The sequence below is a fragment of the Curcuma longa genome, chromosome 15 (genome assembly GCF_044706935.1).
Source record: "Curcuma longa cultivar G26 ecotype Majalengka, Jawa Barat chromosome 15, ITB_CL_G26_1.1, whole genome shotgun sequence".
Classification (NCBI taxonomy): Eukaryota; Viridiplantae; Streptophyta; class Magnoliopsida; order Zingiberales; family Zingiberaceae; genus Curcuma; species Curcuma longa.
Genome location: NC_133875.1, coordinates 4113009 through 4125851, shown reverse-complemented (window position 1 = coordinate 4125851; position 12843 = coordinate 4113009). Strand labels below are relative to the sequence as shown.

The 12843-nt window shown below is 40.5% G+C and overlaps 4 protein-coding genes across 5 annotated transcripts; 2 read left to right on the top strand and 2 right to left on the bottom strand.

The window, feature by feature from the left end:
• The first annotated feature begins 1275 nt into the window (after positions 1-1275).
• On the top strand, positions 1276-4184 carry LOC141846420 (AP2-like ethylene-responsive transcription factor ANT). The gene is made up of 9 exons (XM_074734464.1): positions 1276-1588; positions 1657-2251; positions 2666-2748; positions 2900-2908; positions 2990-3078; positions 3163-3236; positions 3317-3367; positions 3451-3527; positions 3739-4184. Exons 1-9 carry the CDS (start codon positions 1276-1278, stop codon positions 4182-4184), a joined length of 1737 nt encoding a protein of 578 aa, XP_074590565.1.
• A 1078-nt stretch (positions 4185-5262) lies between these two features.
• On the top strand, positions 5263-6158 carry LOC141846739 (receptor-like protein 57). Its single transcript, XM_074734779.1, has one exon. The coding sequence runs from the start codon at positions 5278-5280 to the stop codon at positions 6103-6105; it is 828 nt and encodes a 275-aa protein (XP_074590880.1). The 5' UTR covers positions 5263-5277; the 3' UTR covers positions 6106-6158.
• A 1168-nt stretch (positions 6159-7326) lies between these two features.
• LOC141846721 (uncharacterized) lies at positions 7327-9571 on the bottom strand. 2 transcript variants are annotated; one of them, XM_074734760.1, is made up of 3 exons: positions 9411-9571; positions 7901-8320; positions 7327-7818 (listed from the first exon to the last, which is right to left on the bottom strand). In XM_074734760.1, the coding sequence occupies exons 1-3, from the start codon at positions 9468-9470 to the stop codon at positions 7600-7602; spliced, it is 699 nt and encodes a 232-aa protein (XP_074590861.1). In that variant the 5' UTR covers positions 9471-9571; the 3' UTR covers positions 7327-7599. The 2 variants fall into 2 exon arrangements, with proteins under 2 accessions (XP_074590861.1, XP_074590860.1); XM_074734759.1 differs by having other exon boundaries at positions 7328-7818; positions 7901-8335.
• A 321-nt stretch (positions 9572-9892) lies between these two features.
• On the bottom strand, positions 9893-12843 carry LOC141846270 (branched-chain amino acid aminotransferase 2, chloroplastic-like). Its single transcript, XM_074734283.1, has 10 exons — positions 12765-12843; positions 12581-12648; positions 12066-12240; positions 11800-11979; positions 11579-11710; positions 11395-11493; positions 11006-11122; positions 10641-10736; positions 10291-10402; positions 9893-10092 (listed from the first exon to the last, which is right to left on the bottom strand). Exons 1-10 carry the CDS (start codon positions 12774-12776, stop codon positions 9974-9976), a joined length of 1110 nt encoding a protein of 369 aa, XP_074590384.1. The 5' UTR covers positions 12777-12843; the 3' UTR covers positions 9893-9973.

Sequence of the window (12843 nt, the reverse complement as noted above, 5' to 3'; positions counted from 1 at the left end):
TCTGCTTTAATACAAGGTATCTCTCTAATATATTCTCCAGCCTATACAAAAGCAACGATGGAATGATGTTTGTAGGACCGTCATAAATAAAACAAGCACTTTATCATTTGATTTGAGTCAAGCTTTACTAGAAGGTGGAGGTCCATCAAACAGTAAGATTGCCATAAATTCATAGCCTTCACTGGTCCACCTATATCATTCAAATCAATTTAAAGATTAAAAAAAAAAGAGGTCGAGCTTGGTCTCTTTTTCCATTTTTTAGAATCGGATTTGATTAATCTGAATATGCTGGGTTTATTGATTTGATTCTCCCTTACATCAGTTGAACTAGCAACGAGCTCGGTAGGAATTAACATCTAAACAAAAGGAGCTCAAATTTTTGTGATGCAATATCATATTTATCTTGCAGACATTTCTTACTACCGTATTTAAGTAATTGTTGAGTGCTTCAATCCTAAAAAGGACAAGAAGTTAATATGAACATGCAAGTTTATAGCAAAGTCAATTTCTCTCCCTACCCACCAAGGCTTCTACTTTATGCCTGTTAGTTTGATATTTGTTTAATACCTTTTTCATGTCTATTACAATGCAATCCACGGAATATCATATATATATATATATATGAACATGCAAGTTTATAGCAAAGTTAATTTCTCTCCTACCCACCAAGGATCCTACTTTATGCCTGTTAGTTTGATATGTGTTTAATACTTTTTTCAATGTCTATTACAATGCAATTCAATTCACGGATATATATATATATATATATATTAAATGCTTGGATAGGAACAAATAGAGGACAAATATTAAATCCAATCTCCTTGGATTGCCCTGCATTATAGTACAGAAAGTACTGTTGCGAAGTGACTACTTGCACAGTCGTCGTTTCTGTCAACTCTATCTCATGGCCTGTTCACTGAAACCAGCAGCCTTGTTTGGTTGTCTCCCCACCACCTAGCTCGATATTTGATAGCTTGCACGAGATATTAGACAAGGAAAGAGCGCATCTCTTTCGAAATGCCAACCTCACCATAAATCTTCAGCGCTTTGAAAGTGCTTCAACAAAGCTTTGGATAAGGGCAAGAGATAAGAACATTTGTTGTGCAAAGCTTCTCAGTTTTTTTTTTCTTTCTTTGTTTTTTTTTATTTTTTGGTTAGCTCATATGATCTTGTTTGTCCTCCATGAATGGTATAACCATATGCTACATCTTAATTCTTTTAGCTTCATTTTAGGGAGTATTCCTAGAGTTTCTAGTAGTGCTAATAATTAGGAACATGAAATCCATGAACGACAACTGGTTGGGCTTCTCCCTTTCCTCTCCCATAAACATGGATGCATCTTCCGATCCACACCATTGCCAAGATCATATAAATCATCATCACCAACAAACTCTACCCTCATTTGCCACTACGACTGCAGTGCCATGCAGCATCTTCCATTCTCCACAGGCCACCAACTCCGGTATTTGCTACGGCATGGAAGGAGCTGATAATGAAGCAATACTTTACCCTCAGTTATCTGTGATGCCGTTGAAGTCCGATGGATCACTCTGCATCATAGAAGCTCTTAGCAGATCGCAGCAGCAAGGTTAGCTGCTTATATCTTCCATTTCAAACATGTTCCTCATTGTTCTAATGCACATTTCGATACTGCAGTTGCAGGAATGGCGCCATCTCCGTCACCTATGCTAGAAGACTTCCTTGGCGGTGCACCACACATGGGAATCCATCACCAGTTCGTGAACAACGATAGCGCGGCAGCAATGGCCTTAAGCTTGGACTGCAGCAAAGAATCTGATAGCCAAGCCAACAGAAACCATTCTCTGGGCCTTCTCCACAGGCAACATCAATTTTATTTCCAACCAATGCATGAAGGGTTATGCCATGATATGTATGATGTTGCAATGGAGGAAGGGTCAACCAATGGTGAAGGAATTTCCAGCCTCAAGTCTTGGGTGGATAGGCACTACAATGGCGGCAGCAATGGGTATTGCGAGGAAACTGCTCTTGGATCTGACCCTGTCGGAGCAATTGGGTATGGGAATCTGCAGCCCTTGAGCTTGTCCATGAGTCCTGGGTCCCAGTCCAGCTGTGTCACAGCTCCACTGCAGAGCTCTGCTGCGAGTGAATGCATGGCTTTGAATGCGCCAAAAAAGAGAGGTGCTGGCAAAGTGGCCTACAAGCAGCCTGTTCATAGAAAATCTATTGACACATTTGGCCAGAGGACCTCTCAGTATAGAGGTGTTACGAGGTTAGTTTTCATTATTTTTTTCAATTACTATACATTGTTATACATTGATTTGAGCATCTTTATTGCACTAGTTTGTTGATTTCTGCATGTATTTTTCATGCTTATGGTCATGAATTAATCCAATATAGGAGGAGAACAAGATCAGTTTGCACGTTTTGTTTTCTCTAGCGTTTGAGTATGAGTTTGAACATTTTCAATGCCTGTTGTCAGTGTGGTTCTTACAAAATATATGTTCACTAAGATTATTTGTTGTTAATTTATGAAGCATTCAAATCTTATATATTTGCTTCCTTTTTCTAGATTTCTATATTTTTTTCAGCTATTATGTCAATCAATCAAAATATTTATGTCTTGATGTTCTTATTGGAATCCTTGACGATTCCACCAGTTTATCTCATGTGATTCATGCTTCAGGCATCGGTGGACCGGTAGATATGAAGCACATCTTTGGGATAACAGTTGCAAGCAAGAAGGTCAGACGAGGAAAGGGCGGCAAGGTGAGTTGAAAAAATGGCACATTGACGCACTTAATTACTTGTTCTTTTTCATATTCAACATTTCAGTAAACCCTTCTAACTACAAATTGTAATCTTGTTTGTTATGTTATTCCTTGTGCCGAGTCTCGTAAATTAATACGCTTTTCTGCAGTTTATCTCGGTACGCTTGCCTTGCACTAAAAACTCATCTTCATTTCTTCTGTTTCAATATTCGTTTATCTTTGCCATTTTGGTCTCTCAGGGGGTTATGATATGGAGGAAAAAGCTGCTAGGGCATATGATCTTGCGGCATTGAAGTATTGGGGACTATCAACACATATCAACTTCCCCGTATTCACTGATCCGTTTAAATTTTCTTTAGCTTTGCAACATTAATCGGCTACTTGATTTTTCTCTTGGCTGGATATCATGCAGTTGGAGAATTATCAAGAAGAGCTTGAGGAAATGAAGAACATGACCAGGCAAGAGTATGTTGCACACTTAAGAAGGTAAATCTCCTTTTTATCCATTCACTACTCGTTGTTAGCTGATATTTCCTGAACATTGCTTTGCCTCAACTTACTTACAGGAGAAGCAGTGGGTTTTCTCGAGGGGCTTCAATGTACCGCGGAGTCACCAGGTTGCTTCAACTCGGAGTGATCTACTGCCATAAACTCCTACCTTGACATTCTGTTTGCTGATTAATTTGATACTTCTTTACAGGCATCACCAGCACGGACGGTGGCAAGCTCGAATTGGTAGGGTCGCTGGAAACAAAGATCTCTACCTTGGGACCTTCAGTATGTTTCTTTTCCTTTTCATGCCAAATTTTCTTGTTTTTTATTGAAAGTCAATTATGCCTACCATATGCTAAGTCTCTTTGAACTTTAAATACCACATCATTTGATCACATGGCTGGAACATAAAAATCTTTTGAATGTTCTTTCATGAAGCCTAACTAGGAAAGACATCGAGCATATGCTTAATTTTCAAAGGGAAATGGACTTTCAGGCACGCAGGAAGAAGCAGCCGAAGCATACGACATAGCTGCGATTAAATTTCGAGGCGTAAATGCAGTGCCCAACTTCGACATAACGAGGTATGACGTGGAAAAGATACTGGAGAGCGCTACCTTGTTATCGGGGGAACATGCCAGGAGAAATAAGGCGACCAATGCAGAAAGAGAAGAACCTAGTTCGGAAGGCAACTACTCCACAGACGTCGTAGAGAACGACACCAGCACCACCGCTTCAGGTTGGAAGATGGATTTCCATTCAGTTCATCCGGCACAGGACCCCAAACCGGTCGTGGAAGCTGTAGATGATTTGGAGAAGCTGGGAAGTAGCGACCACCAACACGTAACGACAGCCGCAATGGCGACGACTGAGGGGGCTCCTGACACAACCGGCTTCTCGTTGACGTACATCACCAAGGTTGAGTGGTTCTACCACTGTTAGTTCTTGCTTGGGTTCCATCACATCAGCTCAGCACAGCTCAGCTCAGGCCAACAAGCATTTCTTATGTCTCCTCAGATGCCAGTTTTTGCTGCATGAGCAGCTGATGCTTGATTTCCCATTTGTGCATTTTTTTTACTTGTCAGCAGGTCTTTATTTTTCCAGTAGTGGGGCCAATTTTGGGGGAGAAATTTGCAGAAATTGTAGGCCTCTTCGAGCAGAATTCGATTGTTTAAACAGTTGGATCTCTGACAAAAATGTGCAAACATTTGACCATCATCGTGACCGTCGCTGACGATTCCAACAGATTGCTTGTGGGTACAGTAGTGTTATAAAAAGCATGCATTACATTTTTGAAATGTTGGAAGGAATTTTAAATTTACATCGTCAGTCAGCATCATCACAAGTGAGGTGTTCTGGGGGAAGGGGGAACGAAGGATTGTTCTCTTCCCCTCTTGTTTATTTTGACTGATGTGAGGAAGTAACGCATTGAAGTGTTTTGGTTCAAAATTGCACGGAAGCAGGGGAGTAGTAGATGATTGAAATAGTGAACAGACAGAAACATTTTATTGCCAATGTCTTCGAGTGGCAGTGGCAGTGGCAGTTGTTGACATTGATTGCAGACTCCTTATCCTCTTCGGCTTTCATGCCAACCTCTCTCTCTCTCTCTCTCTCTCTCTCTCTCTCTCTCTCTCTCTCTTATTGCTGCCAATGGAGCTCTTAAAACGATATAGATCGTCATTAGGCGATGACTATTGTGGTAAAACTAGAGTACATCCTTTCCCTTATCTTCCTCCCTCAGTAGTAAAGCCTCAAGCTACGGTTCACCCGTGATGCCTTTTTCTGCTTTATCAGGTCCCATAGCATAGCATAGAACAAATCAAAGGCCAACTCCAATTTCAAGAATTAAACAAGGGATGCATCCAATCATAATCATAATCCAAATCCAATATGATTTTAAGCATTAAAATTCATGGTATCAGCCGGAATCCAACCTCGAGTCAAACTCCTTTTGCCTCGAGCCCATGACCATCCTGGCATTGACCCTTAAACAAACTCCATGAGCTCAAAGATCGCATTTTGTTCTTTTATCCTCATGCGCTGCTCTCGATCCCCTCGAATCCATTCCATGGCTCCATCACCGGAGCTTCTCCTCGCCGTCCAGCTCGCCGCACTCCTCCTCCCTTTCCCGCGGTGGGCCTCGGCGGACCCTGATGACGAGGCCTGCCTCTCCAACCTCCGGCGGTCGCTGACGGACCCCAGCAACAGCCTCCGAAACTGGAGCCGCGCTGCCTTCGCCGCCCCCTGCGACGGTTTCACCTCCCACCTCGAGGGCGTCACCTGCAACAACGGCCGCGTCTACAAGCTCACCCTCGCCGGCCTCGCCCTCGGCGGCTCCGTCTCACCGTTCGTCTCCAACTGTACCAACCTCCAGTGGCTGGACCTCTCCTCCAACCAGCTCGGGGGCGGTATCCCGCCGGAGATCTCCGCCCTCCTTAACCTCGCCGTTCTCAACCTCTCCGTCAACCTCCTCACAGGGCCCATTCCCCCCGAGCTCGCCCTCTGCTCCTATCTCAACGTCGTTGACCTCCACTCCAACCAGCTGTCCGGCGGCATCCCCGAAGGGCTCGGGCTCCTCGTCCGCCTCTCCGCCTTCGACGTCTCCTACAACCGCCTCGAGGGGCCCATCCCACCGTCGCTTGCGAATCGGACCGGAACTCTGCCGCGGTTCAACGCCAGCTCCTTCACCGGCAACAAGGGGCTCTACGGCTACCCGCTGCCACTGGCTAAGGGGAGGGGGGTTTCGGTGATCGCCATTGTCGGGATTGGACTCGGCAGCGGCCTCATCAGTTTGGTCCTCAGCTTCACCATCGTCTGCGTCTGGCTCAGGCTGAGGAAGCAGCCGTCCGTGGACGGCGAATAGGGAAGAAATCTTTTTCTTCTACTTCTTCATTTGGATATGTTTCGCCATTAAAATCCCACATCTTGAGCTCATCTTATGATTCTTGGATCAGTAAAATTCGCTCTTCTTTGGTTATCTTTTTCTGTTAAGATGTCTGTAAAAAAAATTGCAACTTTGTTCTCGCAAATTCACCAAACATTCATAAAGAAATTAATCAAATCCTGGACTCTGTATGTTGCCTTTTACACAACAAAATGATAGCGAGAACAGAACACAGAAGTAAAGTGTTTCATCATCATTAAGCTGGAACATGGATTATGATTTCCTGTGATTGATTGTTGACTGAAGAAAAAGGAGTGGCCAACGTAAATAAGGGCCTCGTTCTTGTCGTCAACAGTCAATGGCCATCCAAGTCAAACATGTGGATAGAGCTCCCACTCCAAAGTGACTTGCCCTTGATTTCCCAATGAACAAAATAACACTGGTTGAGTAGTGCGTTCTTTGCTCAATCTCGCTGCAAAAGGTGCAGTAATGTTGTTAAACAGCCAGGCCATCACGTGGTTATGATCAATACAGCTCAAGCTCAAGTTCGGGTTGTGTTTAGGGTTATTGGCTACTCTAATTAGTAAACAAAAACAAAAAACCAAAATATAATCAACTAAAGTTTTAAAAATACTACTAGTTAAAAATTATTAGAATTAGCGAGAGAATTATTATAAAATAAATAAAATAATCCGGACGATGATATTTAAATTTTAGTTTTTTACTAACAAATTTATTTAAATAAGGATATTTTTCATCGCATACACAATTAATAATTTTTTAAAAATATATATATATATATTGAATATAATTAATGATCATGGTGTTGGACAACCTAATCAATCCCTCTCTGGGACTGAAACTCAAGTAGAGTCAAGGTGATGATTAAAGATTATTCTGTGTTGTGCTTCGCATCATCCGTTCGAAGTTATGCTTGGCTCAACACTGAAAAAACAAAAAAACTAATGGACACACAAAACACAAAATCTAATGGGTCCGTCTTATACCTGATCTAGACACAGCACGTTGCAGCACTAAAATGTCAATTTATTGAGCTTAAGTTTTCAGGATGAGTTGGAGCTCACTAGCTTTAGTCGCCACTTTTACCACTTTTTCTGGGCACTCGTCGATGATCCACTTTGGGCTTAGCGACTTCTGACTTGATCAAAACAATCAGCTTAATAATAATACACGAGAAGACACGTTCCGGAACTGAAACAAAATGTGGCTCAAACCGGTACTATGGCACTGCTATTGGTGTTAGACTCATGAAAAATTCAATCATACACTTCCAAACCGGAGAAAGAGGCCGAACTGTATACGGAGGTACCCAGAACTATGTTAAATGCAACATCCATTTACCATGAGAAAATTTGCTGCTATGCTGGAAAAGTCACTATGAATAGATCCTGATGAACACATTCCTTCGATTAATTATGAATGGTAAACTGTTGATATTTTATAAGCCAGTTATTAACTGCTAGAACTGGGGATGTTGGTTGATTGAGTGTTTTGATTCTGGAGATCGTCTGCCTGCTGTAACCTTCTTGCAAGCCAAAGAACTTGCATCAGCCCACCATTACCGACATGAGAAAGAAACAGCCTCCCTTGCATTTGGAAGCACAAAGAAATGCACTTCACGAGCACAAAAAGTGATCCAATGCTAAGAAGATGCTTATCAAAATCCCCATTCTGTTCAAAGAAGTGAAAACATGGACTAGTTTCAAATCATGAGCTAGAATGAATAAATTACTAGAATAAACCAGAAGTTTACCTTTGCAGTAGTCTTGAAAAACTCTTGCAAGGATTCTTTTAAGAATTCTGCTAGTGATACACCAATGAAGAGACCAACTGGTATTAAAAGCTCTAAATCACTTGTGATAGAAAGAGATACGTCTGATAAAAAGCTTAGAGCATACAACACAATGAAGGACCACTGAAGAGCTGTTTTTCCGAGAAAGACTAATTGATGAAGAACAACTTTTTTGGCTTCCTCCCAAGGAAATTCTTTCAATGGCTTAGGAAAGACCTCCAGAAGTTTATCTGCTAACCTATGGAGATGGATACTAGCTTTCTTTGGGTCTGCAAAATCACCAGAAGCTTGCAATTTTGTGAATGAACCCCTTACATGTTTCTGGCTGAAGTGAAATTTGGAATAAGGATAGCGCCTATGAATGTCATAAGTTTTCCAGATCTGCAGATCATTGTTCTGCCACAAATGAGAAAATTGATGTTAAAGAATCTATATGAGTTCTCTAGTATATTCTATGCCATGTGCAGTCCGCACTATTTAGGTGGGTAACAAAGATGAATCTCAGGGGAACAAAATGGCATATTAACTACAAAGTTTGAAGAATTTGAACTAACAAGAACAATATCATGACAGAATCAACATGGTAAACTCATAGGAGTTCACTTAAACTGCAACTTTATGTAGTTAAAGAATTCATCAAGTAGATTTCTAATTCAATTCTATGATCTATTCAAATCAGACAATTGAATGGCTCACACATAGGAATTCAGGATGGGTGCACTAACACGATAACCAGACAATAGTTTTTTGAGTTTATTGCATTTGGTCTCTTAGAACCTTTACAGTAGTTTAACTCTTCAAACATCAGAACCCAATGATTTCCTCAAATATATTATTCCTGCTCACCATCGATAAGCAATAGTCTTTCTCAGCAGCTCTCATGTAGTTCTTAGCTTCCCAAGCTAATTTTGAACTTTTGTCGGCATGGCTGTATAACCTATTCACCTATACAAGTTTGGCCTTCCAATTTGCCAACTCATCCTTCACAATAACAGTATTAACCTCACTTTTTATCCAATCAATCTATAATAATATAACCATATGCAAGAAAATGAAAGGTAGAGCTAATTTTAAAACCTTCTCAGTCATTAAAGGATCGTTTATTCGTTCAATTTCTTCCTTAATTCAGATGCTTAAGTGTTTGATGAAGCTTGGATGAGAAAAGAAATTATCTATAATGGGAAGAAAGGAATCTAATTTCCATTAGAACTAATCTCCTTTCTTTCATTAAACCTTCTCATCCAAGTTTCACCAAACACTTCACCATCAGAACATTTCTCTCAAATACCAACTAGCATTACCCAGAATCCTAGATGTTCCAGTTTTAAATCAGCACTCTTCCTTCATCATGTCCCATCCCCCAACAAATCCCAAGTTTACCAAATTTCAAATGATGACGAATTTTGGCCAACAGCACTAAAAACACAGACTAGAGACGACGACGAGGAAAGAAGGAAAGTTTGGAACTAACTTTGCGTCTGGTAAGAAGCAGTGAACTCGAACAAGTTGCCGTGACCGCCACCGTCGCCATCGCCGATGATGCAGATCGACCTCCCGCTTATTAGGGTTTCCTCTTCTTCGTCTCCCTCCAAGGCGACGACTCCATCAACTCCGCTTCGCTTCGCCCATATCCGGAACGATGAAGCGTTTTTAAAGCGTGTACGATTCATTAAGATTCGTGTTTTTGTAAAACAAATGGACGGCCGTTAAATTCTTGATTTGGGCCGATGTAATATTGAAGATGATAGTGCGGCCCATCAAATTTGAAATTAAATTCGTGTATCTTAACGAAGAAAATCCCAAGGTCAGCTTCGATCAAAGAAAAGAAATCCAAAATTTTCATTTCTTTAATTTAAGAATATTTTTAAAAATCGTAAGCATAGATTTAGACGAGAGATTTATTTATTTATTTATTTATTTTATTCATAGAAACACATGTACTGTACGCCCACATATTCTGACTCTGAGCGATCAAATGGAGGTATTAGCAACATCACAGCTAGCACATATATATATGTGTGATTTGGGCATCGATCAAACTGCCACTGTCCAATTTTTGTCGTCCTTTGCCTGGCCCATCTGAATCGATGTAAGGACTTTGTACAGCTGCTGGCTCACACTGTTGTCTCCTGTTTTGAATTGAATCCTGCATGCTCGAATTGTTCTTCATTGTCAAGAATAAGAATTAAATGGAGAGATTCTTGATCATATATATATTTGAAACTAGTCTGATCCATTTTCTCGTATCACTTGCATATTTAGGCTCAGAATATCTACCATTTCCTATTTATCTTTATTTTTCTCAAGGAGAAATTTTTGTTGAAGAAATGATTATATATATATAGTGTTACCTTGGCCTTGATAAGTGATGCTGCCTACAGAAGCAACAACGACAGCAGTTCCTGTGCAAAATACTTCATCAGCGTCAAACAGTTCCTCTACGGAAACGAGCCTTTCCTCAACCTGCCCAGTTTTGAAGAAAATTGAAATTATTTTAATTTCTCTGAGAAAGTAAAGTCTCTTAGGTCAAACTTGTTCAGACTTTCTAACGATTCTAAGAAAATTGAAATAAGATTGTGTATTTCAATCTTAAATACAAAGAGTAAACCAAAATCAGAAAGATATATAGCTGGAAGCTGAAAAGTACCTAAAAAGTGAGACGATACTATTGTAAAATTCATATGGAAAAGAGAGCTGTGACCTGATACTCATGATCTCGTGCAATCTCAATGACGCTCTTGCGTGTGATCCCTGGTAAAATGGTTCCCATCGTTATTGGGGTCGAGATGACATTACCCTGCGTGAAATTATCTGGTGAACATATTTAATTTACTGAAAGGTTTTTCTTGCTATTTGGGATTAATTTAATGTCGGATTGCTCTTCTAACTTTTGTTATGATATATAGATTTATTTCTAAAATATAGCATTTGTACTCTGATAGATCCAGTTTGGTTTCTATTGCTATCTTCAGGCCATAAAAATTAGAGTATTTGAAGTCTAATACTCTATCAGGATAAAACACAACTTGATTGAAGAAAACTATGCGGCACATAACGAGCGTTTACCTTTACAACAAACAAATTGCTTGAAGAGGCTTCCTCCAAATACTTGTGCTGAATAGAATCGAGATATATAACATCTGTGAATCCTTCACTCTTTGCTTGTTTCTGTGCCTTGAAAACCTGAGAAAACAAATAGGGCAAGGGAAACAAAAGATGTAATACTTGAGCCAAGAGTTGTCATTTGAGATCAGACAGAATTTAAAATTCTGGGTCCTTAGATCAGATAACAAGATAGAACAAAAAAAAAAAAGGTTTGCGAATGCGTTCGTGCTAATTAAGTCTGCCACAAGGCTGTCGTCCCTTGTATTGCTACAATAAGCAGAGTCAGGTCCTTGGTTCAGTGGATGTTTGCCATGTAAATGTCATAGATCGATGATTACAAAAATACGTACCGGGGCATAATTGCTGATTGCCTTAACTCCGCCTGTTCCGCCAGGAATGGCACGATGAACTTTATCCTTTACGACCAGATGAATTGGAGCCAAACACTCCTGAAACAAACAAATTCAAAAGCATATTTAATTCTATGAGAAAACAAAACGATTACTGTGGAGATCAGAGGAGCCAAATTAATACCTTAAAATAAGTGCCCACAGGTGAAGCGTAGACTAGGAACATGTATTCTGGTGCTGGAGCCAAGCCAAGAACTGGTCCGCTCCCCATCAGCAATGGCCTGATATAGAGAGACCCTTTTCCTTGAGGAGGCACCTACGAGTACGACATATATCATTAGTAGCATCTAAAATTTATTGCAGCTAAAAAGAGCATGCATGTTTAATTTCCTATTCTATTCATACCCATCTTTTGTTAGCCAACACAGTCTGTTTGACAGCATGAATGAATTGGTCGACTGATGGAGATGGCATGCACATCCTCTCCGCGCCGATTTGCATGCGAAGTGCATTCTCTTCTGGCCTGAAGAGCAAAATGCCATCGCCTTCTCCCTTCCTGTATGCTTTCAGACCTTCAAATAGACCCTGATCACCACAAAACATATTCACAGCAGTCGAGCAGATGAACCATCATGTTCATGTACAATGTATGCCCGCGGAAATAATCCTACCTGGCCATAATTAAGAACACCCGACGAAGGAGTCAGCTCAATGTTTCCATATTTGTTGAGAGCCCCAGTTGAGAATTTTTGATCCAGAGAACATTTCATTACGTACATAAAATCAGTCTGTACAAAGGCAAAGCCGAGCTCATCCCAGTTGATATCGGCGCACTCTTCGTCACTCCTGTTAATCTCTCAAGTGAAATTTGGATGTTTAGAATAAGAGAATATATAGTATCAGCACTGTATTCGACACTCCTATAATCTCACAAGTAAAATTTCAATGCTTAGAATTAGAGAATATTTTCATTGTATGCATGTATAAGCTAAGAGAATCGGGAATATATTCTTCCCCTTTTGAAACTCAAAATTGTTACGGATCGGATATATAATCAGTTAAGCATTAATTGTATGATCAAATAAACTTCAACAAGGACATCGATCCTTGAAAAAGGATATTAAAAAGCAATAACAGAAGCAAGAATCCACATTTTCGAAGGATTTTTGGAGGAATCAAAACTTACCAGGCTGTGTCGAAGCATTCTTGTCGCGAGCAAGAGCCAGAGCGTGACGCAGAGGAGCGTTCCATGACCTGCAACCCCCACAGTTGGATCAAATACTATTTCAATTCTTAAGTGCAAAGGCACAGGGAAAGTTTAACCGACAAAACAAAATAAAAAACTGCAAACTGAACACAAATATACAGACCCCAGAAAGCATGGGAACTATCCTTGCCTACAAAAATGTAGCTTCTCCGATCTTTATGAACCTGAGGAGAGCAGCAAAT